Below are 24095 nucleotides of genomic sequence, written 5' to 3' on the forward strand. Positions count from 1 at the left end.
GCAAGGAAATAAAGTAGTAGACTATGATACCTGACGAGTGTTTTTTTTTTCAGAAAAACGAAACTTGTTCATATAAATTATCTGATTTAGCAAAAACAGCTAGGTGTATTTCCTGCCAGGTATGTATTTTTAGTGGTTACGTTACCTGACTTGTGGTTAGTTACCGTACGAAATACCTCGGTGCATTTATAAAACACCTCGTGTTTTAACAGCCAGTCTATCTATAAATCCCTGAATCATAGAAATCGATAAAATTGAAAACAGGAAAATAAACAGGCTGAGCACATTCAAAACCATCAATAAAAACAAATAAAGGTTTTAATAGTGTACCAACGCACGAACGCTCTATTAACAACTTCCTAATGTCTTGTTTAGAAAATTAGGAAAATATTATTCTTTCTCGGATTTAGATTAGGATTTCAAAATGACTGATTTAACTAGCAAATTTTGTTTAAACGATCGAAATAGTAGTTTCAGAATTAAACGTGACAATATCTGAAACAATGCAACGTGTGATTAATGGTTCATAGTTTATAGAGCTACCTTTAGACGACCTTTTAAGTACTGCTGATAATGTAATATTGTTTAACTAGGCAAGTGCAATGAAATTACATCAAACAATACGACATTACCGTTTTGCATTCAGTTTTTTTTTGTAACTTTAAGTGATGGTTCATTAATAAACTACTAAAATTACGTACCGGTAGGTTCAATGGATTGGCCAATGTGTGCTGCCACTTCACGGAAACTGTCAGGATCAACATCGCTTGCCTCAGAAACGATGAGAAAAATTGCAACAAATATCAAAACAATCGGGACTTTAAACATTTTGACAAATTGGCGTAAACTCTGAAACTCTTCCTAAATAGTTCCGATGGAATTGCAGATCACAACTGAGAGATGCAAATCAAAAGCACTGGCAAATATAGGCACTAGCATCAGTTTCCCCTTCCTTAGGTCTGGTTATTACCCTATTATTCTTAAATGTACCTAAACGGACGCAACCAATGGGAACCAATGGCAAAATTTACAACCTGACATTTTACTTTCGAAAGCTTGTAAGAAAACGTACCAAAAAGGGATGGTTTTGCACACCTTGACCAATACTAGTTCATCAAGAATGGCGATTTTACTGTTTTTGATTTTCTTCTTGATTTTAGGGTATTTAATATGTGTAACTATTTACTATTAAAGTAATTTGAGGGACGGTTATGACCCTGATTTTCACGTAATTGAGATCATTGATATACATCAACAACCTTCCCAGTTACTTTGTGTGAAAAGAAGTCAAAGTGACTGCACCAAATGTTCAATTTGCTCACTATGATAGTAAATTAGTTGGATTTCTCAGTGGAATAAAGAAAATAATCGATTATTTACGTTAAAGTACTTTGCGGGACAGTTATGACCCTGATTTTCACGTAATCAAGGTATCAACAACCTTCCCAACTACTTTGTGCGAAAACAAGTCAAAGTGACTGCACCAAATGTTCAATTTGCTCACTATGATAGTAAATTAGTTCGATTCCTCAGTGGAATAAAGAAAATAATTGTTTATTTACGTTAAAGTACTTTGCGGGACAGTTTAGACTCTGATTTTTACGTAATCAAGGTATCAATAACCTTTCCAGCTACTTTGTGTGAAAACAAGCCAAATTAACTGTACCGAGTGTTCAAATTTCTCACTACGATAGTAAAATAGTTGTATACCTTATTGGAGTAAAGAAACTAATCGATTATTTAGGTTAAAGTACTTTGCGGGACAGTTTAGAGTAGACTCTGATTTTTACGTAATCAAGGTATCAAGATGTTAAACATACTAAATATTTGAAGATTTACATGAGATATTCGTATATCTGTTTAGTTAAACAGTTGCAACAACAACACCAAATAAAAAATGATACAGTGTAAAACATGTCAATTCCATTGGAACATCATAACTTTTACTTTAAGATTTGAACTGAGCAACGACAAATTTTGGAATTCTTCTAACTTGCCTCAGTAAAGCTGTTATTAAGTGCAAAATTTGACACATCGTAATTAAGGGATTCTAACAGTTACAAAGGTCTAGTTTGCATTACTGTGTAGCCTGTGAAATCCTCAGTAAATCCATCATTAGACTGATACAGTAAATGTGGCAAATTAGAAACTTACTGCACTATAAACAACCAGATGTTTATCAAATTGACGAAACAATGGTGCAAATTTTGAGTTCTCCTCATTTCGTAATTTTATCAGTTACAGCGGTCTAGTTTTTACCACTGTATATCCCGTGAAATCCTCTTTAAATCCCTCATTAGAGCTTTACAAGAAATGTTGCAAACTATATATTTATTAAACTGTAAACAACCAGATGTTTTTCAAATTGTCGAAACAGTGGTGCAAATTTTGGTAACTTTAACAGTTACAGCAGTTTTTACCACTGTGTAGCCCGTGAAATCCTTTTTCAATCCCTCAGTATAGTAAATGTGGCAAATTAAAGAGCTTTTGCACTTTAAACAGATGTTTGTCAAATTGTCGAAACAATGGTGCAAACTTTGACGACTCGTAAATTCATTATTTTGACAGTTATAGAGATCTAGTTTTTACCACTGTATACCCCGTGAAATCCTTTTTAAATCTCTCATTATAGCGTTAAAAAAAATGTGGCAAATTCACTGTAAACATCCAGATGTTTGCCAAATTAAAACTAATTAAACTGTTATTCCTAAATGTTGAATATTGGCAAAATTTTCCACCTGACATTTTACATTCAAATGCATGTAAGAAAACCGTATCCGTACCAAAAGAAATAATTTTGAACATCTTGACCAGTTGATTAGAAATGCCGAACTTATTACAGTAAATGTGGCAGATTAGAGAGTACTATCAACCATTCAATGTTTGTCAATACTTGAAACAATGTTGCAAACTTAAAAGCCTTCCTGCCTTCAAAACAGGGAAATGTATCCAGGTTTCAATAAAAAACCTACTGCTACTTTTCATAATTTGTATGTAAACCAAAAGTAATCCCAGGATAACTAAATAGTAGTTATCGTAAATTTACATTTAAAACGAATTATTCCATCAACGAAAGATATGACATAAACAAGAACTTTGTGCAAAAGGACCAGAAGGAAAGAAAGAAATGAAGAATTGGACCTGGCAGTTGTATTATATTTTGAAGAGAATCCTAGAAGCTTAATTCTCCGATGTGTTCTGTTCTTTTGTAGCAGAAGAAGATAAAAAAGGTGAGAAATGAAGTAACTAATCTGAAAAAATTGATGGATATGGAACGTTACATGCTATCTGCCCAGATCTGACAGTATTGGGCATATTTCCTTGGCGACAAAATTGTGGTAAAAATGAAAACATTGAAGAACTTCAAAGAAAAGCCAGAAATAAAGCAGTTTTAATGAAAATCGTGTTTTAGCGTAGCTATTTATTCAAGTGCGAAGAACTACATTGGAAACATTTGCAAAATTTGTTTTAACTGATACCAAAATGTTTGAGAAAATGTTTAAAGTGTTATTGGATGTTACTACTTATTTGTCACTGTTTTACTGGTTATTGTTCATAATTTATTTGTTTTGATGTATTATTATAAAATGTTTAGGCTCTTTGTAGGTTCCACTTTAACCCTATATTATACGGTTATGCCTAACCCGTCATAATTTCATAAAATATGGGGGTTTCCTAAGATGTAAGACCTTATTTGGACCATAAAATTAGAGGTTCCTTTAGTAAAACCTTTCGACTGGGTTAACATAGTAAAAACCTCAAGGTATTCAAAGTGTCTCTGGAACCTCAAGACTTTGGAAAAAATTGTACTAGCATCGTAAAAAAAACTGGAAATTCCAAATTGTAGCAGGTAGATTTGTTTATTGGGTCATAAAACAGGTCTTTGTGACAGTGGCACACTGAACCTAACAGACAACTCCGGCTTGTATTCTTCACTAAAATTACAAGTTCAGTCTGTTGCAATTTTCTGTGGAAACTGTTTCAGTTAGGGAGTTTTATAACAACCGTTTAAAACGATTACTAACAATTTAGACGTTTATGATACTTTCACTTTTTGATTGATAAGCACCCACGTCAGGTGTGTTTCAATATAATCAACATAATTTACTGCCTGATCATCGTGTGTGAAGATAAAATATAGGTATTCGTGAATATTGAAACTTTTTGTTCTATTAAACGCAATAACTATAGCAAACTGCCATAAAAAACCAACAACAAAATTTTGAAAAACATTTTTTTTTAAGCAAAGTAGCTCATGTCATCCTGCCTTATCTGTGATGTGATTTATTATACAATTTTACACATGGAGTGATACGTTATTAATCTTCATACATTTGTACCTGTTTTCGTTTGTTCTAGTGCTGCCAAAATGATTTCGACCAAGTTTGTGTTTTTGCCAATATTTAGTAATGATTTTTATCAAATTGCATATTTTTAGATTGATATTGTATCATTGCGTGTAAAATTTAGGGTAAGGTCAGGAAACACAATTTAGCTTGACTAATTTCAAACAAGCATCGATATAAACGTACCAACAGAAAAAAACACAATTTTTTTATCTTTGACGGTAAATTGAGTAATTAAAATGATCGTCAGCATTGAAGAATGCATTTTAAAAACACCAGCTCGAAGGATGGAAGGCAATAATAACATTGGCTAATTGTTTCTTAGGCGATTATGACCATTGTTATTGTTGAATTACTGCTCGTTGCGTAATCGAGAGGCTTTGTAAATTCCGTCAAATTATTATGTTTGGAAACGCAATTGATATGGTGGATTTTATAAAGAATGTTTGAATGAAACACTAGCATTGAGTGTTGAAAGTATACTTTTTATAGTAATGACTGAAATTTGTTATTAAAACCAGTTTATTTTTGTATATTTTTAATGTGTTTTACAACGTCATTGAACCTGACCCCTAAGAGCAAATGTCATATTTTGTCTCAAGTAAACAAATTGCGCATCAATTGTTAATTTTTAGTTGTTATTGGAATTAACTAACATAAAAACTAACGCATTTTACTGAAAAGTTCATTTTAAATTCATTAAAATAATAATTTTACTGGACCCTGAACTGTCATATAAATTTTTATGCAGTATACAGAGTGGTTCAAATTGCTGTGCATTGTGATGAATATTTGAGAAACAATGGCGTTTTATTAAGTAACTAGCAAAAATACATCCTCAAAGTACCTTTCTCAGGAGTGTAATCAAGTATTTTTTTTATTAACGCCAATTTTGTTGCAAATAATAAGAAATTAATACTTTAATAATATTTATAAATTATGCCCAAACTAATATACGTATAAACTGTATTCGCAAAATGCTTTATTAATACAGGATGTTTCCTTTCCTTTGTAATTCGCCAAATTTTTGAGATATGTAGTTCAAGTTTTAAGTAAAGCTTTTTAGAATCCAGGAATCCACTTTATTATAGGTAGGTATTAGATTCTAGAACATTTGTAATCCACAAGATTTTTAAAAAGTTTCCAAATATCACTAAAATTTACCAGATTTTTTTTTGGGTTTGTTATAGCTTGCTTTAATTCTACTTTCTTAAATTTGGCAAATCCTTTAATTATTTACCTAAAATGCTATTATTTCAAAACGAACAGAATTTTGTACTAGGATATATCAACATATTAATTCATTATGGAAATTCGACTCATAAACTTTTAAAATTATTTAAAACTGTATTTGCTTTTGAACATGTTCTTTTTTACTTTTGTAGCCCCATGGTATTTGCTCGGGTATTTGACAGTTTACAACATTTTGACATATAGCTGAATGAGAAGAATGAATATAAGAACAGCTTTACGTCTTGCCTTATTTGTCAAAAATCCTTCTCATGGAACTCTAAAAAACATTGTACTAGTTTAAAGACAGTTTTGTTTAATTTATTATTTTACTTTATAGCTTCATGAACAAGATTCTGATGGTTTTCAAGTTTATGCTACATTGCAACATGTTCATAATAAACAAATTCATGTCACGACTGTCCAATTTCAGCTCATGAACCTATAAATAAGCAATTAATATGATTTACAACTGTATTAACTGTAACAGTGCTTTTAAGCAGGTATTGTAGTTTGATAGTTTCATAAACTTGCATTTGGGAGTTAGTACGATTATGATAGATTTAAATATGTCAAAAATAGACCTGTTTTAGTTTAACATAGTGATGGGTAAATTATCGGTAAAGTAAATATTTTACTTTACCAGGAAAATTTGACCGGTAAACTACCAGTAAATTAGTGGTAAATTGCCAATACTGTGTTTTTGGTAGTTCAAATTTTGACACCGCTTTTCTCCCTGACTGTACCAAATTTTGTAGTGTTTTTCATTGAGTTTTTCAGGCTACCAGATAGGAAATTTAATGAGGATTCCAAAAATGTAGTTCAAACTGTAATTTTCTCACTCCAAGTGGATTTGACAAGCAATTTTGTTCCTGACTGTCAAACTGTTCTCAAAAGTTGCAAAAATCAGGACTTAAAAAAGTATGAGATTTATTACAGTTATTTTGACAGTGATCGCGTGACTGCCTAGCTAAATTATCCTCCTAAAACCAAGTGATATTTGTGTCTAATGTCTAAAAATGTCAAAATGTGCCTAGAATTTGCAACAATTGCAGTTTAACACAGTTTTCTTACAATTTTCAAAACAAGACGTGTTTCTGAGATTTATGACAGTTATTTTAACAGTGGTCACGTGACTGTCTAGCTAAACTATCCTCCTAAAACCACGTGATATCTGTGACTAATGTCTAAAAACTGTCTAAATGTGTCTAGAATTTGCACGAATTACAGTTTAAGACAGTTTTCTTACAATTTTCAAATCAAGACGTGTTTCTGAGATTTATGACAGTTGTTTTGACAATTGTTAGTAAATTACTACTACTACTCCGTAGCACTACAACCCAGTGGGTCTTGGCTGCCTTGACTGTCTGCCTCCTCCTGGAGCGGTCGTGGGTCATCTCCCTCTATTCTTGCTGGTCTACACCAAGGATAACCAGATCCTTAATGATGTTATCTCTCCATCTGAGCCTGGGTCTTCCCAGTGGTCTTTTTCCTATTGGTGCCTCCTCCCATACCCGTTTCGCCTTAGTCTGCCGGACTTTATCTCCTGAATGAAGTCTTTGATATATTTGGGCAAGCTCAGCATTGCTTCTCATCTAGTTTTCCGGTTTCAGAGTCTCGAACAGGACCATATATCATGCACAGGATCTTTCTCTCAAACCTTCTTAGGAGCTAACTGGCAGTGTCCATGTTTCACTGGCCTATGTTGCTACTGGTCGTATCATTGTTTGATAGATTCCGGTTTTGGCTTTTCTAGTGATAAATTTCGATTTTAGCAGGGTTTGTACTGCAAATGTACATTTGTTTGCCTGTGTGGTTCGCTGTTTAATCTCTTCCTGCACTTGAAGGTTTGCACATGCTAAAAATTATAGACGTCCATTGTGTGAAATATGCATGTATTTGGTCTTTCCTTCATTTACTCGTAGACCTTTTCTCTGAGCTTCTTCTTCGATCTTTATGAAATGTTCCTTCACACTAACAGTACTTTCTTCTACTGCGCCTATGTCATCTGCGTAGGCCAAAATAAGTTTGGGACCTCCTGGGCCCCAAGTAAATTACTGGTAATTTACAAATTGTATAAATGATATCTTCAGATTTGCGTCATTTTTCTCATCTCAAAAACATATTATTTGAGATAATAAAGAAATGACAAAAAACTGAAAATGCTTTTCTAAAGTTATATAGTTGGAACTCATTTGGTACAAGAATTACTTTGTCAGAAAAGTCTTACTTCGTTTATTTTAATATTAATAAACCAAAATCTCTAAAACAATAAATAACAAATCAAAACAGCTTTTTATTCAGTTTTTATTTTGACAAATATTTACCAAAAATCACTTTAATGAAATAAATGACAGCCTTAACAGGAAAATTTAATTTTTCAGGAAAATTTCAACTAGACCAAAAAATTTACTGGTAATTTTTTCTGTCACACTTAATGTTACTTTCCTAATTTTACTTTACCATTAATTTACGCCAAATCACTAGTTTAATAGCTTTATGGATCAGATTTTGACAGTTAGCACGTTTGCAACAAACCAAAATCTGTCCGAGCTGTATGACACATCTGTCAACATTGTTTTCATAAACCTATAAACAGGCATTAAATATGATTTGTACTGATTGTACTGCCGTTAAGCAATGGTTTATTGTTTGTTAGCTTTATGGAGTTGAATTTGACAGTTAAAAAACCACAACATATATAATATATAAATTGCAAAATAATATGATTAACACTAATCGTATTGCTTTTAAACAGGTATTGTAATTTTATAGCTTCATCGGGTGTGGTATTTGAGAGTTTCCAAGTTTATGACAGATCTGTTTGTTTTAATTAATCAAACAATTAATCAACGTACAAGAAATATTTTTGTTGCTTTAATGAAGGTATCAAAAAAATTTAAACTTCTTCCCTAAAAAACCAAATGTGGTGAGAATATCCCAGAGGTGGGAAATTTTCCCCAGACCTGGCAACACTGCTTGATATGGTTTTTGAGATATTTTCCACACTGTAAATTAATGTTTGCTACATTTTTTTTTTAAATGTCTAACCTGTAAATTATAAGTAGTAGTAAGAATTGCCAGTTTTTTCCTAAAAGTATTATTATTTAAGATGGTAATATATGGGCTAATTTAGTGATTTATCGTTTTACGTCTGTTGTGATGTACTGACATAATTATATTTTTTTTGGTCATGTTTACTTAAATGTTTGATTTTAGGGTTAAAATCTTAATAACTCAACTCAGACAAAAACAAGGTATACTGTACAAATATAATTTTTGGAGCTTACTTAAAATATTTTTTCTGTAAAACTTCTAGTGTAACCACATACACTAAATACTTTGTTAATCAAGCAAAAATTAAACAATGCACAATTCCTTTAATCAATACGTACCAGCGGCAGTAACTCTGGTTTTAGTGCCTTCGTCCAAAAGAGGCGATTTATTCCTAGCCTGACTCCCGGAAAACTGTACCACTACAAAGAACCCGAAAAAGTACCTGAACCAGGCCATTTTCATGGTGACAATTCTGAGAGAAAACTCGTTTACGTTTTGACGACTAAACCAGCACAAAGTTGTTTGGAGAAAAAAAACACTCGGTTCACTTGCCAGTCACTTGGAAAATTGTGAAAAAAAACTCGTCCGCGAAAATTGAATGGTTTATGCGCAAAACATGGCCTCGTATATGCCGGCTAAAACTATGTTTATGTAACGTGCGGTGACAATCTGACGTTTGTTATAACGCTAAGCAAGCGCTAGCGAAACTGATCGCGAAGAAAGTCGAACGTGGTGCTATGTAGTGGTCCCCTACTCTGCTTTTCCGCCGGTTTCGTTGCTCATCTTAATCCTTAAGGAAAGGACGAAGGATAATTCTTTGCCAGACACGTATGGCCAATCGGCAATCGCCTATTAAATACACGCAAACCGCTATTGGTTCGACCAGATGGGTAGGGACCAGTTTTTTCGTTAAAACCCTTCGATTAACTAGAACTTGTTCGGATTATTGGTAGTTAGTTGCTTTAGCCCACAATACCAGTGGGTTATACCATATAAATAGTTCTAAGCCCAAAACCCATCAAACCAGGTAATGCAGCGGTCAAATAAAGCATCTGTTCACAGAACACCCAAGATAAGAATGAAATGATTATTTGTTTTCTCTGTATGTATTACTTTTGACGCTACAATCAATAAAAGTCCTTAATGCACACAAAAATTCTTTTTATACTAGCTTTACTCCGAAATTGAACTTGTACAGGGTGGCCAACTAAGAATGCAAGGTACTGTATCTAAAAAACCAAAAATGGCACATGTTTAAAAAATTTTGTTAACTAATATGACCATTAGAAATACATTTAAAACATTTTTATGATTGCACCGTTGCCGCATCTACATGAAATCAGTGGTCAAACATCTGATTTTCGTTCGACAACCCTAATAACTAATGCTAATTTTTGATTCTGTTGCTAACCTAAGCAGTTGTTGCTTTTATCAATTTTTCTCTAAATTTTGTCGTTTTTGAGATATTGACCACTAAACATTGGAATTTTTACTATTTGGAAAGCTGTACCCGGCGAACGGTTGAAGATAAAGCGAAACGGTTTACATGGTTTTACATGTTCCTATCTTACTTTTTTGAGATGTATCTCATGATTTTTAAAATTTTCAAATTTTAAGAATACCATAAGATAGCTCTCAAAAAAGTAAGATAGGGAGATGAAAACCGTTTTGGTCTATCTTCAACCATTCGCCTGCCATAGTCTTGCGTAATGTTTAACTGTCAATATCTTGAAAACGACAACATTTAGAGAAATACTGCGTAGAACAAAAACTCACTAGAATAAGCAACAAAATCAAGAAATAGCATTAGTTACTAGGGTTGTCCAACGAAAATCCGTTGCTTTCATGTAGATGCGGCAACGCTGGAATAACTAAAATATTTTAGATGTATTCCTTATGGCTAGATTCCAGATTTCTAGTAATTTTTCCTTTTTGTAAATAATAAAAGTAACCCAACCTTTGACATCTAATGTGAACGATTTACGCAAATTTGCTTTTTTCTTCTTTTTGTGCTTATTTGCTGCTATTTTATGTATGGTTTTATTTTGTCTAGATTAATTTACAATTGCAACAGCTATATTGAGATATTGAAGGCTTCTGAGAGACAACAACATACCAATTTGCGGTAGCAAAATGGGTAAGTATGAATTTACAAATTTAAATCGAGCAAATAATTTCCAAATGCTTTTGAAGTAGTCTAAAAAAATGTAAAAATGTTCCAAAACACTCTAGAAGGTCCAAAATGCCTTGCAAAAGCTTACAAAACAGCCTAGAAGCTTCCAAAAGCTTTTAGAACAGTCTAAAAGCTTCCAAACGTTTTTCAACTTATTTATAGAAACTCTCAAAAAATGTCAAGACAGTCTAAAAGCTTCCGTATGCTTCTAGAGCAGTTTAACAGTTTAACAGCGTCTATAAGGTTTCAAATATTTTAAAAGCAGTCCAGAACCTTTAATACTCTTTAAACTGTCCCAATGCTCCTAAAGTAGTCTAAAAAGATTTCAAAATACTACAGAAACTCCAAAATGCTTCTAAAGCAGTCGAACGCGTTCCAAAAGATTTTAGAACAGTCTAGAAGCTCTCAAAACATTTTAAGACAGTCTAAAAGTCTCCGTATGCTTTTAGAGCAGTTTTAAAAGCTTCCAAAAGTTTCTACAACCGTCTACAAGATTGCAAATGTCTTAAAAGCAGTCGAATGCTCTTAAAGTAGTCTACAAATATTTTAAAACACTACAGAAACTCCAAACTGCTTCTAAAACAGTCGGAAGCCTTTCAAAACAATCTAGAAACTTCCAAAAGCTTTTAGAGCAGTCTAAAAGATTCCAAATGCTCTTCAACTAGAAGCTCCCAAAAGATATCAAAACAGTCTAGCAAGTTTTTTGTACAGATTTTTATGCTTTTTTGAGGATTTTTTTTGCTTTTTAATCCGTGCTCTAGATTATTAGTTTCAAACTCAAAAACACTCAATATACTCTTAAAATTCTGTCATAAAACTATATTTCTTTTGTTGTTATTGGATAACTTGTAACTGACTACAAATCCAATCTAATCCATTTTGTTGTAAAAATTTCGTAGATATAAAATTTTCAAAAGTTTGATGCAATTTCCAAACAAAATCAAATATCTCGGAAACGGTTAGAGTTACGAAACTTTTTACAGAGGCCAACCATTTACAGTATTTCTGCACCCAGTGAACTAGGATTACACCCACGAGGTCACAACTGGCAGAGCATTAGTTTTAAATTTAACTGTTTTTCTTTTTGTTTTTTGAACACCCTGTATACGTTCAATCGTGTTGCGATTAGCACGAGGTGAAAGAGCAGTTGAAATCAAATAATTTAAGCTTTTCACAGTCACTGAAACTCTAGAAATAGCGCAGATACGGAATTTTCTAAATTTTAATGCGATCTCCAAAAAAAGTAAAAAATGTCAAATATCTCGGAAACGGTTAAAGTTACAGATATTTAGAAAAGTAGCATAAATGTGCGAAATGACTTTTTGCATTTAATTAATTGAGTTTATACGTCCTTAGAACCAGGTAAACGCGATCATCAATGGCATGACGTTAAGTTCAAATTGAACTTTTTTCCTTTTTGTTTCTTTGTACACCTTGTATATTTTCAATCGTTTTGCCGTTAGTACGAGGTGAAAGAGCAGTTCAAGTCAAACATTTTTGAGCATTTTACAGTCTCGGAAATGTGAAAAATACGAACTTTTCAAAATTTTGATGCAATTTCTAGACAATGCCGAATATCTCGCAAACGGTTATTTTGCAACAGACCAAAAAGTTCAGAATGCAGCTGCTAAATTTGAGGATTTAAAGAAACTGTCACTTTTTGAATTATTTAAAATGTCAACTTTTTCAATACCAGTTGTCAAAATAATTAGAAGATTATCGGATGTTAAGTTTACCTGAAAAGCTGTTTTTGCTATAATTGTCTGTTAGCATGGTTGTTTGTTGGTTATTAGCTGCTCTTACTTCTAAACTAACCTTTTTAGCTTTAAAAACCTAATTTTTACTGTAATATACCCTATTATAACTCTTCATTAACAGTAAAAAATTAAAAACAAATTTGTTTAACTTATAGTGATAATTTAATTGCTCTTAGGTATATAATAGTTTTACTAAAACCATTTCAAACAGATTTTTAAGAAAAATAATTCTTTTGATGCAGTATCTCAGAAACGGTTTCCCCTTTAAAAATCTGTTAAATTATCCTCTTCCACTAAAATAAGTATTCTAATTTGTTATTCTTTTAAAATTTAAAAATTTTTGATTTTTGCACAAAATCAACTAGTAACCTATTACGTAACCTGTTTCTAGAAAACATCTTTAAAAATTAAATTATCATTGTCACATACTGCAAAACAACTACACCGAATGCAATATTAGCTAATCGCTAGTAATTTGGTAGATTTTGCTTTACTGCCGGTTTATGGCTAATGGCACCGTAGTATTTAATTACAGCTTAAGTTAACTGTAATTTGAATGTGACATTTCGCACTTAACCGGTGACATTCGAAACATAAGTTAGTTAATTCCTTGTTAAATATGACGGTGAAATCGGTCATTAGTTTGTTTTTTAATGTCAAGTAAGTTTGTAAGTATAATTTATTGATTGTTTTTTGCTAGAGAGAATACCTACCAGCTGCTTTTGTCCTGCTTCCTCTAAAATCCTCGTCTTTAAGTGGCATTCCTCCATTTTTAGCTATCACTTTTCCAACCAGGAAAAAACACACTAACAAGTGCCTTAATGTAGTAGACATTTTTCTGGCAACTTTTCCGACTATGGTATTCAGTTTTTCTTTCAAACCGAATGAATGTACTTCAGGACGTTCCTGTTTGCCCGTTCGCACTCAAACTACGGTTCGATGAGTTGATCAAGTGGATAGTCCACGAATTCGCTTTTACGATCTAGTTGAACAACTCCTTGATTTCCGTACCGAACTGCCCTTCCATCGCCACTGTTCAAGATAACCATAATAAGGATCTGATGACCAAAATCACTAGGATTATCACTTGACCAGCCGCAAGACTTATCCAAACCGCACGACACGTCAAAAAGAATATTTTTAGTAAGTATTCTTAAGTCTATATTCTTATCTTATCAGAGATTATAATATTATAAATTGTAGCTACTCTTGGTGATAAGGCAATTTTGTAATTGTACTCATATTTTGTTTCGTTTTTCTTACTTGTATATTATGTTGATACCGAAGAGGGCACTTGGACAAATCAAAATCCAATGTCCAGAGCCAGAGTCTGTGGGAGCACATAAGGCAACTGGTAGCCGTCGTCATACCAGAAGTCCTTGTACTGTCGTGGTTAAGTCTCACGATCTCAGATGCTTGAGACATCTTGACTTAACCGCCTGGACCAAGATTAAGACAATCTCACACAAATGGGTGATGGTCAGTGGGGATCAGTCCGAAGAAATACGTGACTAGATGGAAGAAAGGCTATAGTACTTACTGGCCTAAAATTTGAGGCACAGGGGCATCCCATTTTATAAATCCCTTACTCGCCCATGCGGGGCTTTCTGCGAATTGACTACCTATCTCTAGCTATTCGTGGGAATCATATGGGTAAGAAAAAATTTCGCAAAAAGCGTGATCTCACAGCAACTGGAATGACTTTGAAGAAATTCTTTCAAAGTATGCCCCAAAAAAACCGAAATCCCAAAAGGAAAAATCAGGTGGAGCGGACCTACCACCAGTGTCAGGCATGGAGAAAGGCCAAAGAAGAAAAACCTCTTCCTCTGCCTGAACAAGGACATCCAGGTGGGCTGGACTGAGAAGAGGCCTCAGTGAAGCGGGGGTGAGAAAATACTTTCTGCATCAAGGCATGACACCTGAAGAAGCAAGTCGTGGAGAAAGTCAAAGAAAAACCCCTCCAATCCAAACCTTCCACTTCCACGGCAGACGAGAGTTGCAACAAAAGAGAAAGCGAGTTCATCTCCAGTCCTCAGAGGCCCAGGGAAGAAAAGAAAAGAAAATTACCTTTATGATAATTTCTAGAAGGAATCCTAGGAAAACAGATTGACCGTCTTCGGTTTTCTGTACAAGTGAGCAGAGATCCATTTATTTTTATGGTTTCGATCCTATCCGCCTTTTTAACGGTACGATCCAGAACGTGCCGTGACGGTCTAATGGGCGACAAGCTTAACCAATAAGGACAAAACACCACTTGAAACTAGAAAATAATGTCAGTATGGTCCGGAGGGCAATAGTGGAGACTTATGAATCCAATTTCTCGGCGTCCAAACGGGTTTAGCTCTGGGTTCCTGAGGAATTAGAAAAAATGAGAAAGTTAACTAATTCTGGCTGAAAAAGAGGTCGATACTTTTACAGGACCAAAACTTTTGTGTGGCTTGGGGGACCACATCTGTAAACACGTGGTCAAATTGAAGGAGGGACACGAAAGAGGCAAGCTCTGGGAGCAACTCACTGAGTTGGCGCACTATAAGAAATTTCTTGGAAGGTACAACCGGAAAAGGAGTAAAGAATTTGTAAAACTGAGCAAAACAATCCTACGCTCACTCAAAGGTTTCCTCTCAGAACACTGTCGCTTGAGTGGCGACCTGAAACTGAGATTGCAGATTCTGTGGGAATGAGGAAGAGACTTCTGAACACCTGTTTTGTGAATGTGATGCAGTCAAAAATTAAAACCAACTTGTTTGGTAGCAGCGTCATTAATTTCTTATTTACTATTTTAGCCGTTTTCTATCCTTTGGATATAGGCCCCAAAATTGATCATTGGTTCTGGTTTTACGCCACTCGATACCAATCTCATCCTGCGACCTTCTTTAACTCGTCGTCTTTGGTGAGGACTTCTAACATTTCTCTTCTCTTCCCAAGGCTTCCATCTGGTGATATACCCGCTCCAGTTTCTGTATGTCTGGTTACGTATCCTGCCCATTGCCATTTTAGAGAACCAATTTTTTTTATTATGTCGAATACTTTAGTTTTTTTCCTTATCCATGTATTTGTTTTATGGTCCTTCAGAAAAATTCGTCTTTTGATGGCTCTCTGATGTTCTTCCAATTTATGTTTGATCTTGTATTATGGTTATTAGCCAGTTTGTTTTTACAGTCATTAGGATATTCATTCTGAAGATGGTTATTAATCTCCATTTATTGATTTTGTCTGCCTGGTGTCATAGCTTGGCCAAGGTATATGTATGTTTCTGCCCTTTTTGTTGTGCTGTCATGATTCGGTATTGTTTCGTCTGCATCTGGTGTATTTGTAATAAACTTTGTGTACTTCATGTGTAATCCTACTTTTGCAGCCTCATCTGGCAGTGCTTTCAACATATCATTCAATTCCTGTTTATCTTTTGCAAATAGTGCAGTATCGTTGACAAATCTTTGATTGTGTAAGCGTTTACAATGTATGTTAAAATCTTTTGTTTTCCCATTTTAGCTTTTTAAAAATATCCTTGAGTACTAGAGTGAATAGTTTTGGAGATATTAAGTCCATCATCAATGATAAGGAGATTTACAAAGAAAATACTTTAATCTCCAGTAGATTTGAATTTATATCAATATTGGTGCTATTTATGTAAATTTATAGTTTCTTGTATAGCTTTCTGGTGGTTTCCTAAATTCCCAGTTTTGAGTATAATAAGTATTATTCATGTATTTCGACAGTTTTCCAGATTACTTGCAATTTTCAGCTTTAGATTGAGAAGAGTAAAATGAGAAACATTTTTCATGGGTATCTTGTTTGAAAAATTGTAATGCGTTGTAAGTATTAATAACTATATTTTATTGTTGTTTTATTAATGTATCACTTTTTATTACCAAAGCGTATTGTTATTATCAGGCTTCTAAATTTTACGACTATGAAAAAGGGGGCGGTAAATTTTACGGCCCCCTTTTTCATAGAACTTGAATTAAAATCAATCCTAGACAAAGCTATTTAGGTTTAATTTACTTTTAAAGCTATATTTTCCGGTTATTGATTAATTCACTTAACCCAACTGAATTTCCTTATTTAGTAACCCATAATAAAATCATCACATCAACAGTCATTGCTAATCAATCAGTGACAATTGCGACGAATACATTTCAATAAATATAGTGGGATAATAACAACGATTTATATAAACAGCATAGTGCTTTTAAAGTAGAGTTCAAAGCTGTTCAAAAGTTATACTTCACCTGGTATATTGTGGTTACACCTGCAATATGGAAATAATAATAGGAAAGATTGTTTAGGAATTTTTATAGGCAATTTTTTTATCTTACACACACATTAAAATGTAAGACAAGTAGACTATAATTAATTGCAGCTCTATAACACTTGTTTCCATCGCTTAGACGTATCAGGGACGAATTAAATTTAAAAGAAAATAGTAAAATTCAATTTTAAAGCAGGCAGTTTGAATTTTCTACTTCATATTATGTTAGACTTGAACCACTTTGATACATCTATTATTTACTATTAAGTATAAGTGGTAGAATGTTTTAATAACGGTCTGGATAACAACAAAGTATACAATCCTCGTTAAACGGCAACATTGTCCAGTAATTTTATCTTAATCTCAGACAGTTTCAATTACCTTTCAATTTCTCCTGTTAGTGATAGATAGAACAATTTCTTGAATAATTGAACTACTAAGAAGAATGAACGTACATTTTAAAGTAGTTATTATTGTTCTGTTAAAAGCCAATAAATGTTTTAATACAGTATTGAAAATAGTTTGGTTCTCTTATAAAAGCATTTTTACAAATATAAATGTCCTATTTTGTGAGTATTTGTTAAATATTGTATATCAGAATGAATAACTTTCCAGAAGTATTAAAATGGATATTTACATTAACAAGTGTTTGTTAAGACCCTAATTGTTACGCAAATTAGAAAGCCAGTGGAAAACAATTGTATTTTTACTATAATCAAGTGTTAGATACCAAAATATTATTGCTAAAGTATGGATATTGAAGTGGATTTCAAAAACAACAAATGTTTTGAATCAGCAAACAAAGTTTTCCTGTACACCTGGGTCACTCTGTATATAATATGGCCTGCAAACCAACAATGTTACATTCTTTCCACTGTGCTATTTTTACTATTTTTTGTGGAAACTACACTCAAATTTCTGATTGTCTATAACTCAGTATTGGTGCTACAACAACGTTAAATCATTAAAAAAATCTCTTTTGGCCATGGCTTTAATGAAAAACTCTAACATCACTTTAATGGCATTTCTTATACAAGGTGTGGCAAAAACTGCAAACCATCATATTTGAGCCACACTGTTTGTTTTGCCCGTGAGTGTATGTAACTTCAGTTCATTCAAGTTTTCTCGTATCTCAACTAGTTTCAGAGATTTTGATTGAAAAACAATTACAGTACCCCAACAAAAATTATCTGAGGAAACTACATTTATTTTTTAGTTTTTATTATCAAATAACTGAGTGATTTGACTAGTGCGCTGTAAAACTATACAGGTTTAGGTTAGGTTAGGTTAAGATTTCAAAAGCAACAAATTGATATTTTGAATCACCCAGTAACTGTCAAAATAACCGAGCTATACACTGTTACACTTAAAACTGTCAAACTCATTCAGTTGTTTGACTAGTGCGCTGTAAAACTATACAGGGTAGTTATAAATTGCGTAGAAGAGTCATTAATTTTCCAAAAATAATGAAATGGATATTTGCATTAACATAGTGTTGTTTGTTAACACCCTAATTATTCTTCATTGTTATGCAAATTAGAACCAGTGGAAAACAATAGTATTTTTACTATAATGGTGTTACATATCAAAATATTATTGCTATAGTACTGATATTGATTTGGTTTAATTAAACAATCGTTCTCTATTACTTCACTAAGTGGTTCAAAAATTGTTTTGGACTTTATATTGAAGTTATATTACAAATTTTGTTTGTTTATGTATCTGTAGAGTGTGTTCCAATTACTAAAAATCGTTATTAAATGTAACTACAAGAAATTTAAAAAAATTACTAAATTATTTCGAAAATTGTAAAAGATAACTTTTTGAAAATTTTCGGGTTTAGTATTATTTGCGTTGGGGCCTCCACATCTAAAATATTTTCACGTTTGAGGTACCACCTCGACTATTTTAAATGGAGAACCCATTTAAAGGGAGAGTTTCATGTATGATAACTTGCAAAGGGTTTCGAGATATTGACGTATGAAAAATTACATTTTCTCATTTTGGAATGTCATATAACTTTTTATGGTGTATGCCAAGGTCATAATGCAAAGTTTGACAGGTGTCAATTTTAGTACTTTTATAAATTTGTGACACCTGTCAAACTTTAAAAATGCTACAGGGTGGTAGATCTCAAAAAGTTAAGATAGGGACATGCAAACCGTTTTGCTCTAACTGTGTTTGATTAAGAGCTATGACGGTTTAAAATCAATATCTCGAAAACCGTTTCAGATAGATATCATTTTTTTTTTAGAATCTATCATTTCTCAGTTCATCATTTTTAGAATCTAAAAATATAAGAATATACAGGGTTTTCCATTGAAAATAAGCAAGTTGTGAACTGCCCCCCGTCGATTTTCAGAATTATGATCCTTACGGTTTTACTCATAATGGATCTCGGAGGTTCTTGGTGGACCACCCTGTAATGCAAAGATTTCTTAATTTTAGCAGTGTAAAACAATTTTTTTGTTATACAGAGTGTTCCAGCAAATAAGTTTAATTTTATTCCATTGATGCAAGGATCGTTTTCAAGCAATTAAGTTAAAAAATATTTAAGGGAAAAATGGGTTTCATAAATTGGTTTACTTTTGAGAATATTATAAATATCTCAGACTATTATGTTTGTTTAATAATGCTAAAAAATCATGATAATTTAAACATTTTTGCACAACTTTAGTTATCATAAAGTTTATATTACTTACTTACTATTCCAAAATTTTCTGTAAACAGTCTTATGTCAAAATATTTTTATTAATTTTTTGAATCATTGGTTTGGTTTTTACATTGTGCTACCTGAAACATTCATTGAAAAATTTTTGGTTTGACAAAGACATAGCGGAACCAACTCGATAGACGATGAAACAGGTTGATGTTTCATGTAATTTAAAGATACTGTAAAACGCAGACAAAAGTCAAACACAAGTGGATTCCTAAAGGATGAGTTTGGGTTGTAAAACTCAAAAATTTCTACAAATAGGGCGATAATGCTGACAAACCTATAAAATATTTTTGATGCATAGGCACGTCCGAGCAATAATTCCGGACAAGCTAGACCTTCAGGTGTTATTCGGGGTGTTTTTCTTTGAACCAGAAGTGCGAGCAAATCCGTAGATTTGCCGAAAGTCATGTACTTGTGCTTTTAACAACATAAATCAAACCACCAGGAAAACAGGTTTCTTTTTTGGCTGCTTCTGTTTTGTTTAACACCTGTCACTATGTTTGGTTTGAAAGGCAATAACGCCATGAGAAACAACGTTTTTATTGCTGCTAGAAAGTATCCTAGTGGCTTTTGTAAGGGATGGTTTGAACAACAAGAAACATTTTGATGTACAAAACTGATTCTAATTTAGATCATGTTCAATTGTAAATTTGAAAGTATTTTCATTATAAACAGCATGGTTATCTTTTGTGTCACAAATTGGCCATTGCAATTTGCGTTTAAAGATAAACTTCATATACAATATGCGCGCATTCATTCGATAATTTATGTAATAAATCGTCGTATTGAGATTTGGCGCCAGCTAGGATATATCAACAATCCATAAATTGATTTGAATTGTTTGAGTTATCGATATTCATACAGTCACTTCATCGCTGGTTTTAAAACGTTTTTATACTATTTTAAAGATTGCTTTATTGATTTTTGTAAAATTGTTTAACCAAAACTCCTTGACTCAAATAGATGGTTACCTTGCAATTATGTATTTACAAGTCCTCGGCTACCAGATGGGTTTATTTTTTGCAAGGTACCTACCCTAAGTTTGACGCAATAAAACTATCCTAAAAAAGCATGCCATCTGTTGCGCAAAAGTGCAGTCAATAAAATGTCATTGTACCTACTAGAAACCGATTTATCAGCATAAAGTAATAAAGTTGGGTAACTTTACTTAAAAAGCAATAATCCAGGGGAAAGTCAATAGATAAGGATCGCACCGTATTTAAGGGGTGGTTAGCATTTATCTTTTTTGTAGACATTTATTGCCATTGGTGAGAATTTTAAGCTTTAATTTGTGGTCTGTAAGAAAGTACTGTTACTCAAATTTCATCTTTTACGACTAGAACGGGAATGGTTTTTTTATTGTTTGTTTTGATGTTTTATTCTTGCTCTTCTTCACTATTAAACTGGTTCGAAAATAGTGTCATTGGTTTAATGAAGATTTTTGTTTACAGATTTTCTCTATCTGCAATCAAATTGAATGATCGTTTTTACAAAATCTTCAATTCAACACTGTAGAAATGTGATTTTGTTCATTTTTAAGAAATTGGTAAATTTAGCAACAATGCAATAATTTTGTACTAAAGTAGAATTGTCCTTTGGGTAACACTTTGGAAATGGGATTTTATTCATTTTTATGAAAATCGGTCAATTTGGAAACATTGTAGAAATGTCGAGCAAAATTAGAAAAAGTGTCAAATTGGCAACAGTGAATTAATACAAATTTTTTTCGGTTTGAATTTGACAACATTGCAAAAGTTTCGTAATGCTTTAGAAGAATTGTCAGATTGGCAACACTGTAAAAATTTTGTTCGTTTTTAAGAAGTTGGTAAATTTAGCAACAATGCAATAATTTGTAAGTAGCATAATTGTCTATAATGCAACACTGTAGAAATAGGTTTTTGTTGCAAGTATTAGAAGAATAGTCAGTTTGGCAACACTGTATTACTATAGCTGTATTAAGAGGATTTCTTTTTGTTTTTTAAAAAAATGATTAATTTTGATTAAATTTTGTATTACATATTGACTTTTCTGTCTATTTTCAAGTTATATTTCTCTATTAAAGTTTTTTACAATTCTTCGTACATGCAGTTTCTAAAAATTGAATTAGGATCTGTTGAAATGAAGATTTTAATTAGCTTAAACTGTCTTTATTGTTAATTTATTAAATTATTTTACAACTGCGTTATTAAAGTATACAGGATGATCAAAATAGGATTTACAGGAGGGGAACTGTCGAAGTGTAAACGTTTAAATTACAGCAAGCATTCCTTTATTGTTACATAATTCCGGTATTTTATTACGTTATACAATTATACAGGTTGGTCAAATAAGAATTTCAGGGTTTTCAAACTGATTTATTGAATCATCCTATAACTGTGAAATTAACCGCGTTACACTTAAAACTGTCAAATTTAGACTCCAGCTGTCTAGTCCACTAGTGCACTGTAAAACTCTACAGGGTGGTTAAAAGAAGATTTAAAGGGCTATAAATTGGTGTTTTGAGTCACTCTGTAACTGTCAAATCAACAGCATTACACAATGCTACACTTAAAAATGTCAAACTCAGACTCCAGCTTAGACTAATATGTTTATTTATGAAATTCAAAAAATTAGTACCAAGATATTCCTAACCTTCAAATAGAAGAGATACAGCCAATGATGGTGTTTTTTCTAATGGATCACCCGGTATATTTAACTCTTTGAATGTGCTCGAAATTCTGCAAATATTTTTACAAAAAAAAAATAAAATTTTAATTATTTTTCGAAATTTGTTTTTTGACGAACCTTGTATATTGATGAAAAAAAATTATAGAGAGGGCCATTTATTAATTATAACTCCGGAATCATAGCCGTAAACAAATGAGGGTAGAATACAAGACATGTTTTACAATTTTACAACAAACTGAAATAAAATATTAAGAAATAAAAAAAAATTAAAATTTTGTGGTCATTTTTAGATTCAACTTTTTAAACTACATTAAATATTTCAGTTTTTTTAATTACATACAGGGAAGTCAGAAAAAGGGGGTTGGTCAGTCCCCAGTGAAAGACCCTGTACAGTGTGGTTAAAAGAGGATTTAAGAGGCTACAAATTGATATTTTGAATCACCCTGTAACTGTCAAAATAACCCAATTACACATTGTTACCCTTAAAGCTGACGAATTCAGATTCCAGCTTCTAGTGTAATTTGATTTTATTATCAAATAACTCAGTTATTCGACTAGCATGCTTTAAAACTATACAAGGAGGTTTAAAGAGAACTGCAAGAACAAACTGATGTTTTGAATGACCCTGTAACTGCCAAATCAACCGAGTTATACACTGATGCACTTAAAACTGCTAAAGTCACATTCCAGCTTAGTTTAATTTGTTCTTATTATGAAAAAACTCAGTTACTTTGTGGTTAAAAGAGAATTTAAAGGGCTAGAAATTGACACTTTGAATTACCCTGTAACTGTGAAAATACCGAGTTACACACTGTTAAACTTAAAACAGTCAAATTCAAGTTCCAGCTGAGTCTAATCTGTTTTTATCCTCAAATAACTCAGTCATTTGACTAGTGCACTGTAAAGCTATTGAGAAGGTGGTTAAAAGAGAATTTAAAGGGCTAGAAAAATATAGATATTGAATCACTCTGTAACTGTTGAAATTACTCAGTTACACTCTGTGACCCTTAAACCTTTCAAATTCAGACTTCAGCTAATCTAGCCAGTCTAATCTGTTCTTATTATGAAAAACTCTACTATTTGCCGAGTGCATCGTAAAACTATACAGGGTGGTTAAAAGAGGATTTCTATGACTTCAAATTAATATTATTACTTACGAATTAATTGTATATAAAGTTTTCTGGAATGGTTCAATTAGGTCTATTTGTAGAGGCAATTTTACACTGGTTTCCAACTAAAAATCTCAAAATGTTGGTTATTATTGGTTGAATGCTCACGTGACATTGACATTTTCTGGCTAATGGCCAATACCTGGACATATTTCTTTGATTATTAGTTGGAGATTATTTCTGCAAACAGACCTACTAAAAACTAAAATTTACTTCCCAGTTAGCTTCTTTTTGGTTGTATCTTGGATTATCACTGTTTCCTAGTTGATTTTATTATTTGTCAGGCTTGCTGATAAACATTTACTAAAACTGCAACTATTTTATCTATTTTACAAAACAAAAATACTATAATCAGACAGAGTTGCTCCAGAAAAAATTATCATAATTGCCAAACTGTCGTGTCTGCTTCAACACCAGATAAAACCAAGACGACTTTACGTTGTTTATGCTTGTATTGTATGATACTGGAGTAAAACTGGGTCAACGTTTGATGTCACAATAAATTAATTAATTCTAATTGATGCACATTAACTTCACAACTATATTTATGTTCTAATTGATTTATATGCTTATTTGGCCCGTTGCCGAAAAAATAAAAAAATTTCGAATGTTTTGTAACTGATTAGAGTATTGCTCGTGATAGCTGTGCTACGCAATTCTCTACTTTGTTTGGATTTGTACGATTTGAGTGCAATAAAAACAATGTGCTTGAAATTACTACATTAAAT

The 24095-nt window shown here is 32.6% G+C and overlaps 1 protein-coding gene and 1 long non-coding RNA gene across 4 annotated transcripts in view; one reads left to right on the plus strand and one right to left on the minus strand.

Moving 5' to 3' along the window:
* sog (chordin short gastrulation) overlaps nucleotides 1-13483 on the minus strand; it is a 62564-nt gene extending 49081 nt beyond the window's left edge. Inside the window, exon 1 of one of the 2 annotated variants that reach the window (XM_081984508.1) lies at nucleotides 13277-13483. In XM_081984508.1, the coding sequence (XP_081840634.1) occupies nucleotides 13277-13397 (121 nt within the window). In that variant the 5' untranslated portion in view covers nucleotides 13398-13483. Of the gene's footprint in view, nucleotides 1-8971; nucleotides 9384-13276 lie in introns of those variants that run through there. The other variant, XM_081984507.1, reaches the window with a different exon arrangement.
* Nucleotides 12765-21814, plus strand: LOC145732333 (uncharacterized). 2 transcript variants are annotated; one of them, XR_014179001.1, is made up of 3 exons: nucleotides 12765-13231; nucleotides 13463-13706; nucleotides 13767-18859. It is a non-coding gene; the product is annotated as an uncharacterized LOC145732333 (long non-coding RNA). The 2 variants fall into 2 exon arrangements; XR_014179000.1 differs by lacking the exon at nucleotides 13767-18859 and adding an exon at nucleotides 20983-21814 and having other exon boundaries at nucleotides 12766-13231.
* Nucleotides 21815-24095: the final 2281 nt, after the last annotated feature.

Source organism: Ips typographus, linkage group LG8, assembly GCF_016097725.1.
Source record: "Ips typographus isolate SLU linkage group LG8, UJ_Ityp_2.0, whole genome shotgun sequence".
Lineage (NCBI taxonomy): Eukaryota > Metazoa > Arthropoda > Insecta > Coleoptera > Curculionidae > Ips > Ips typographus.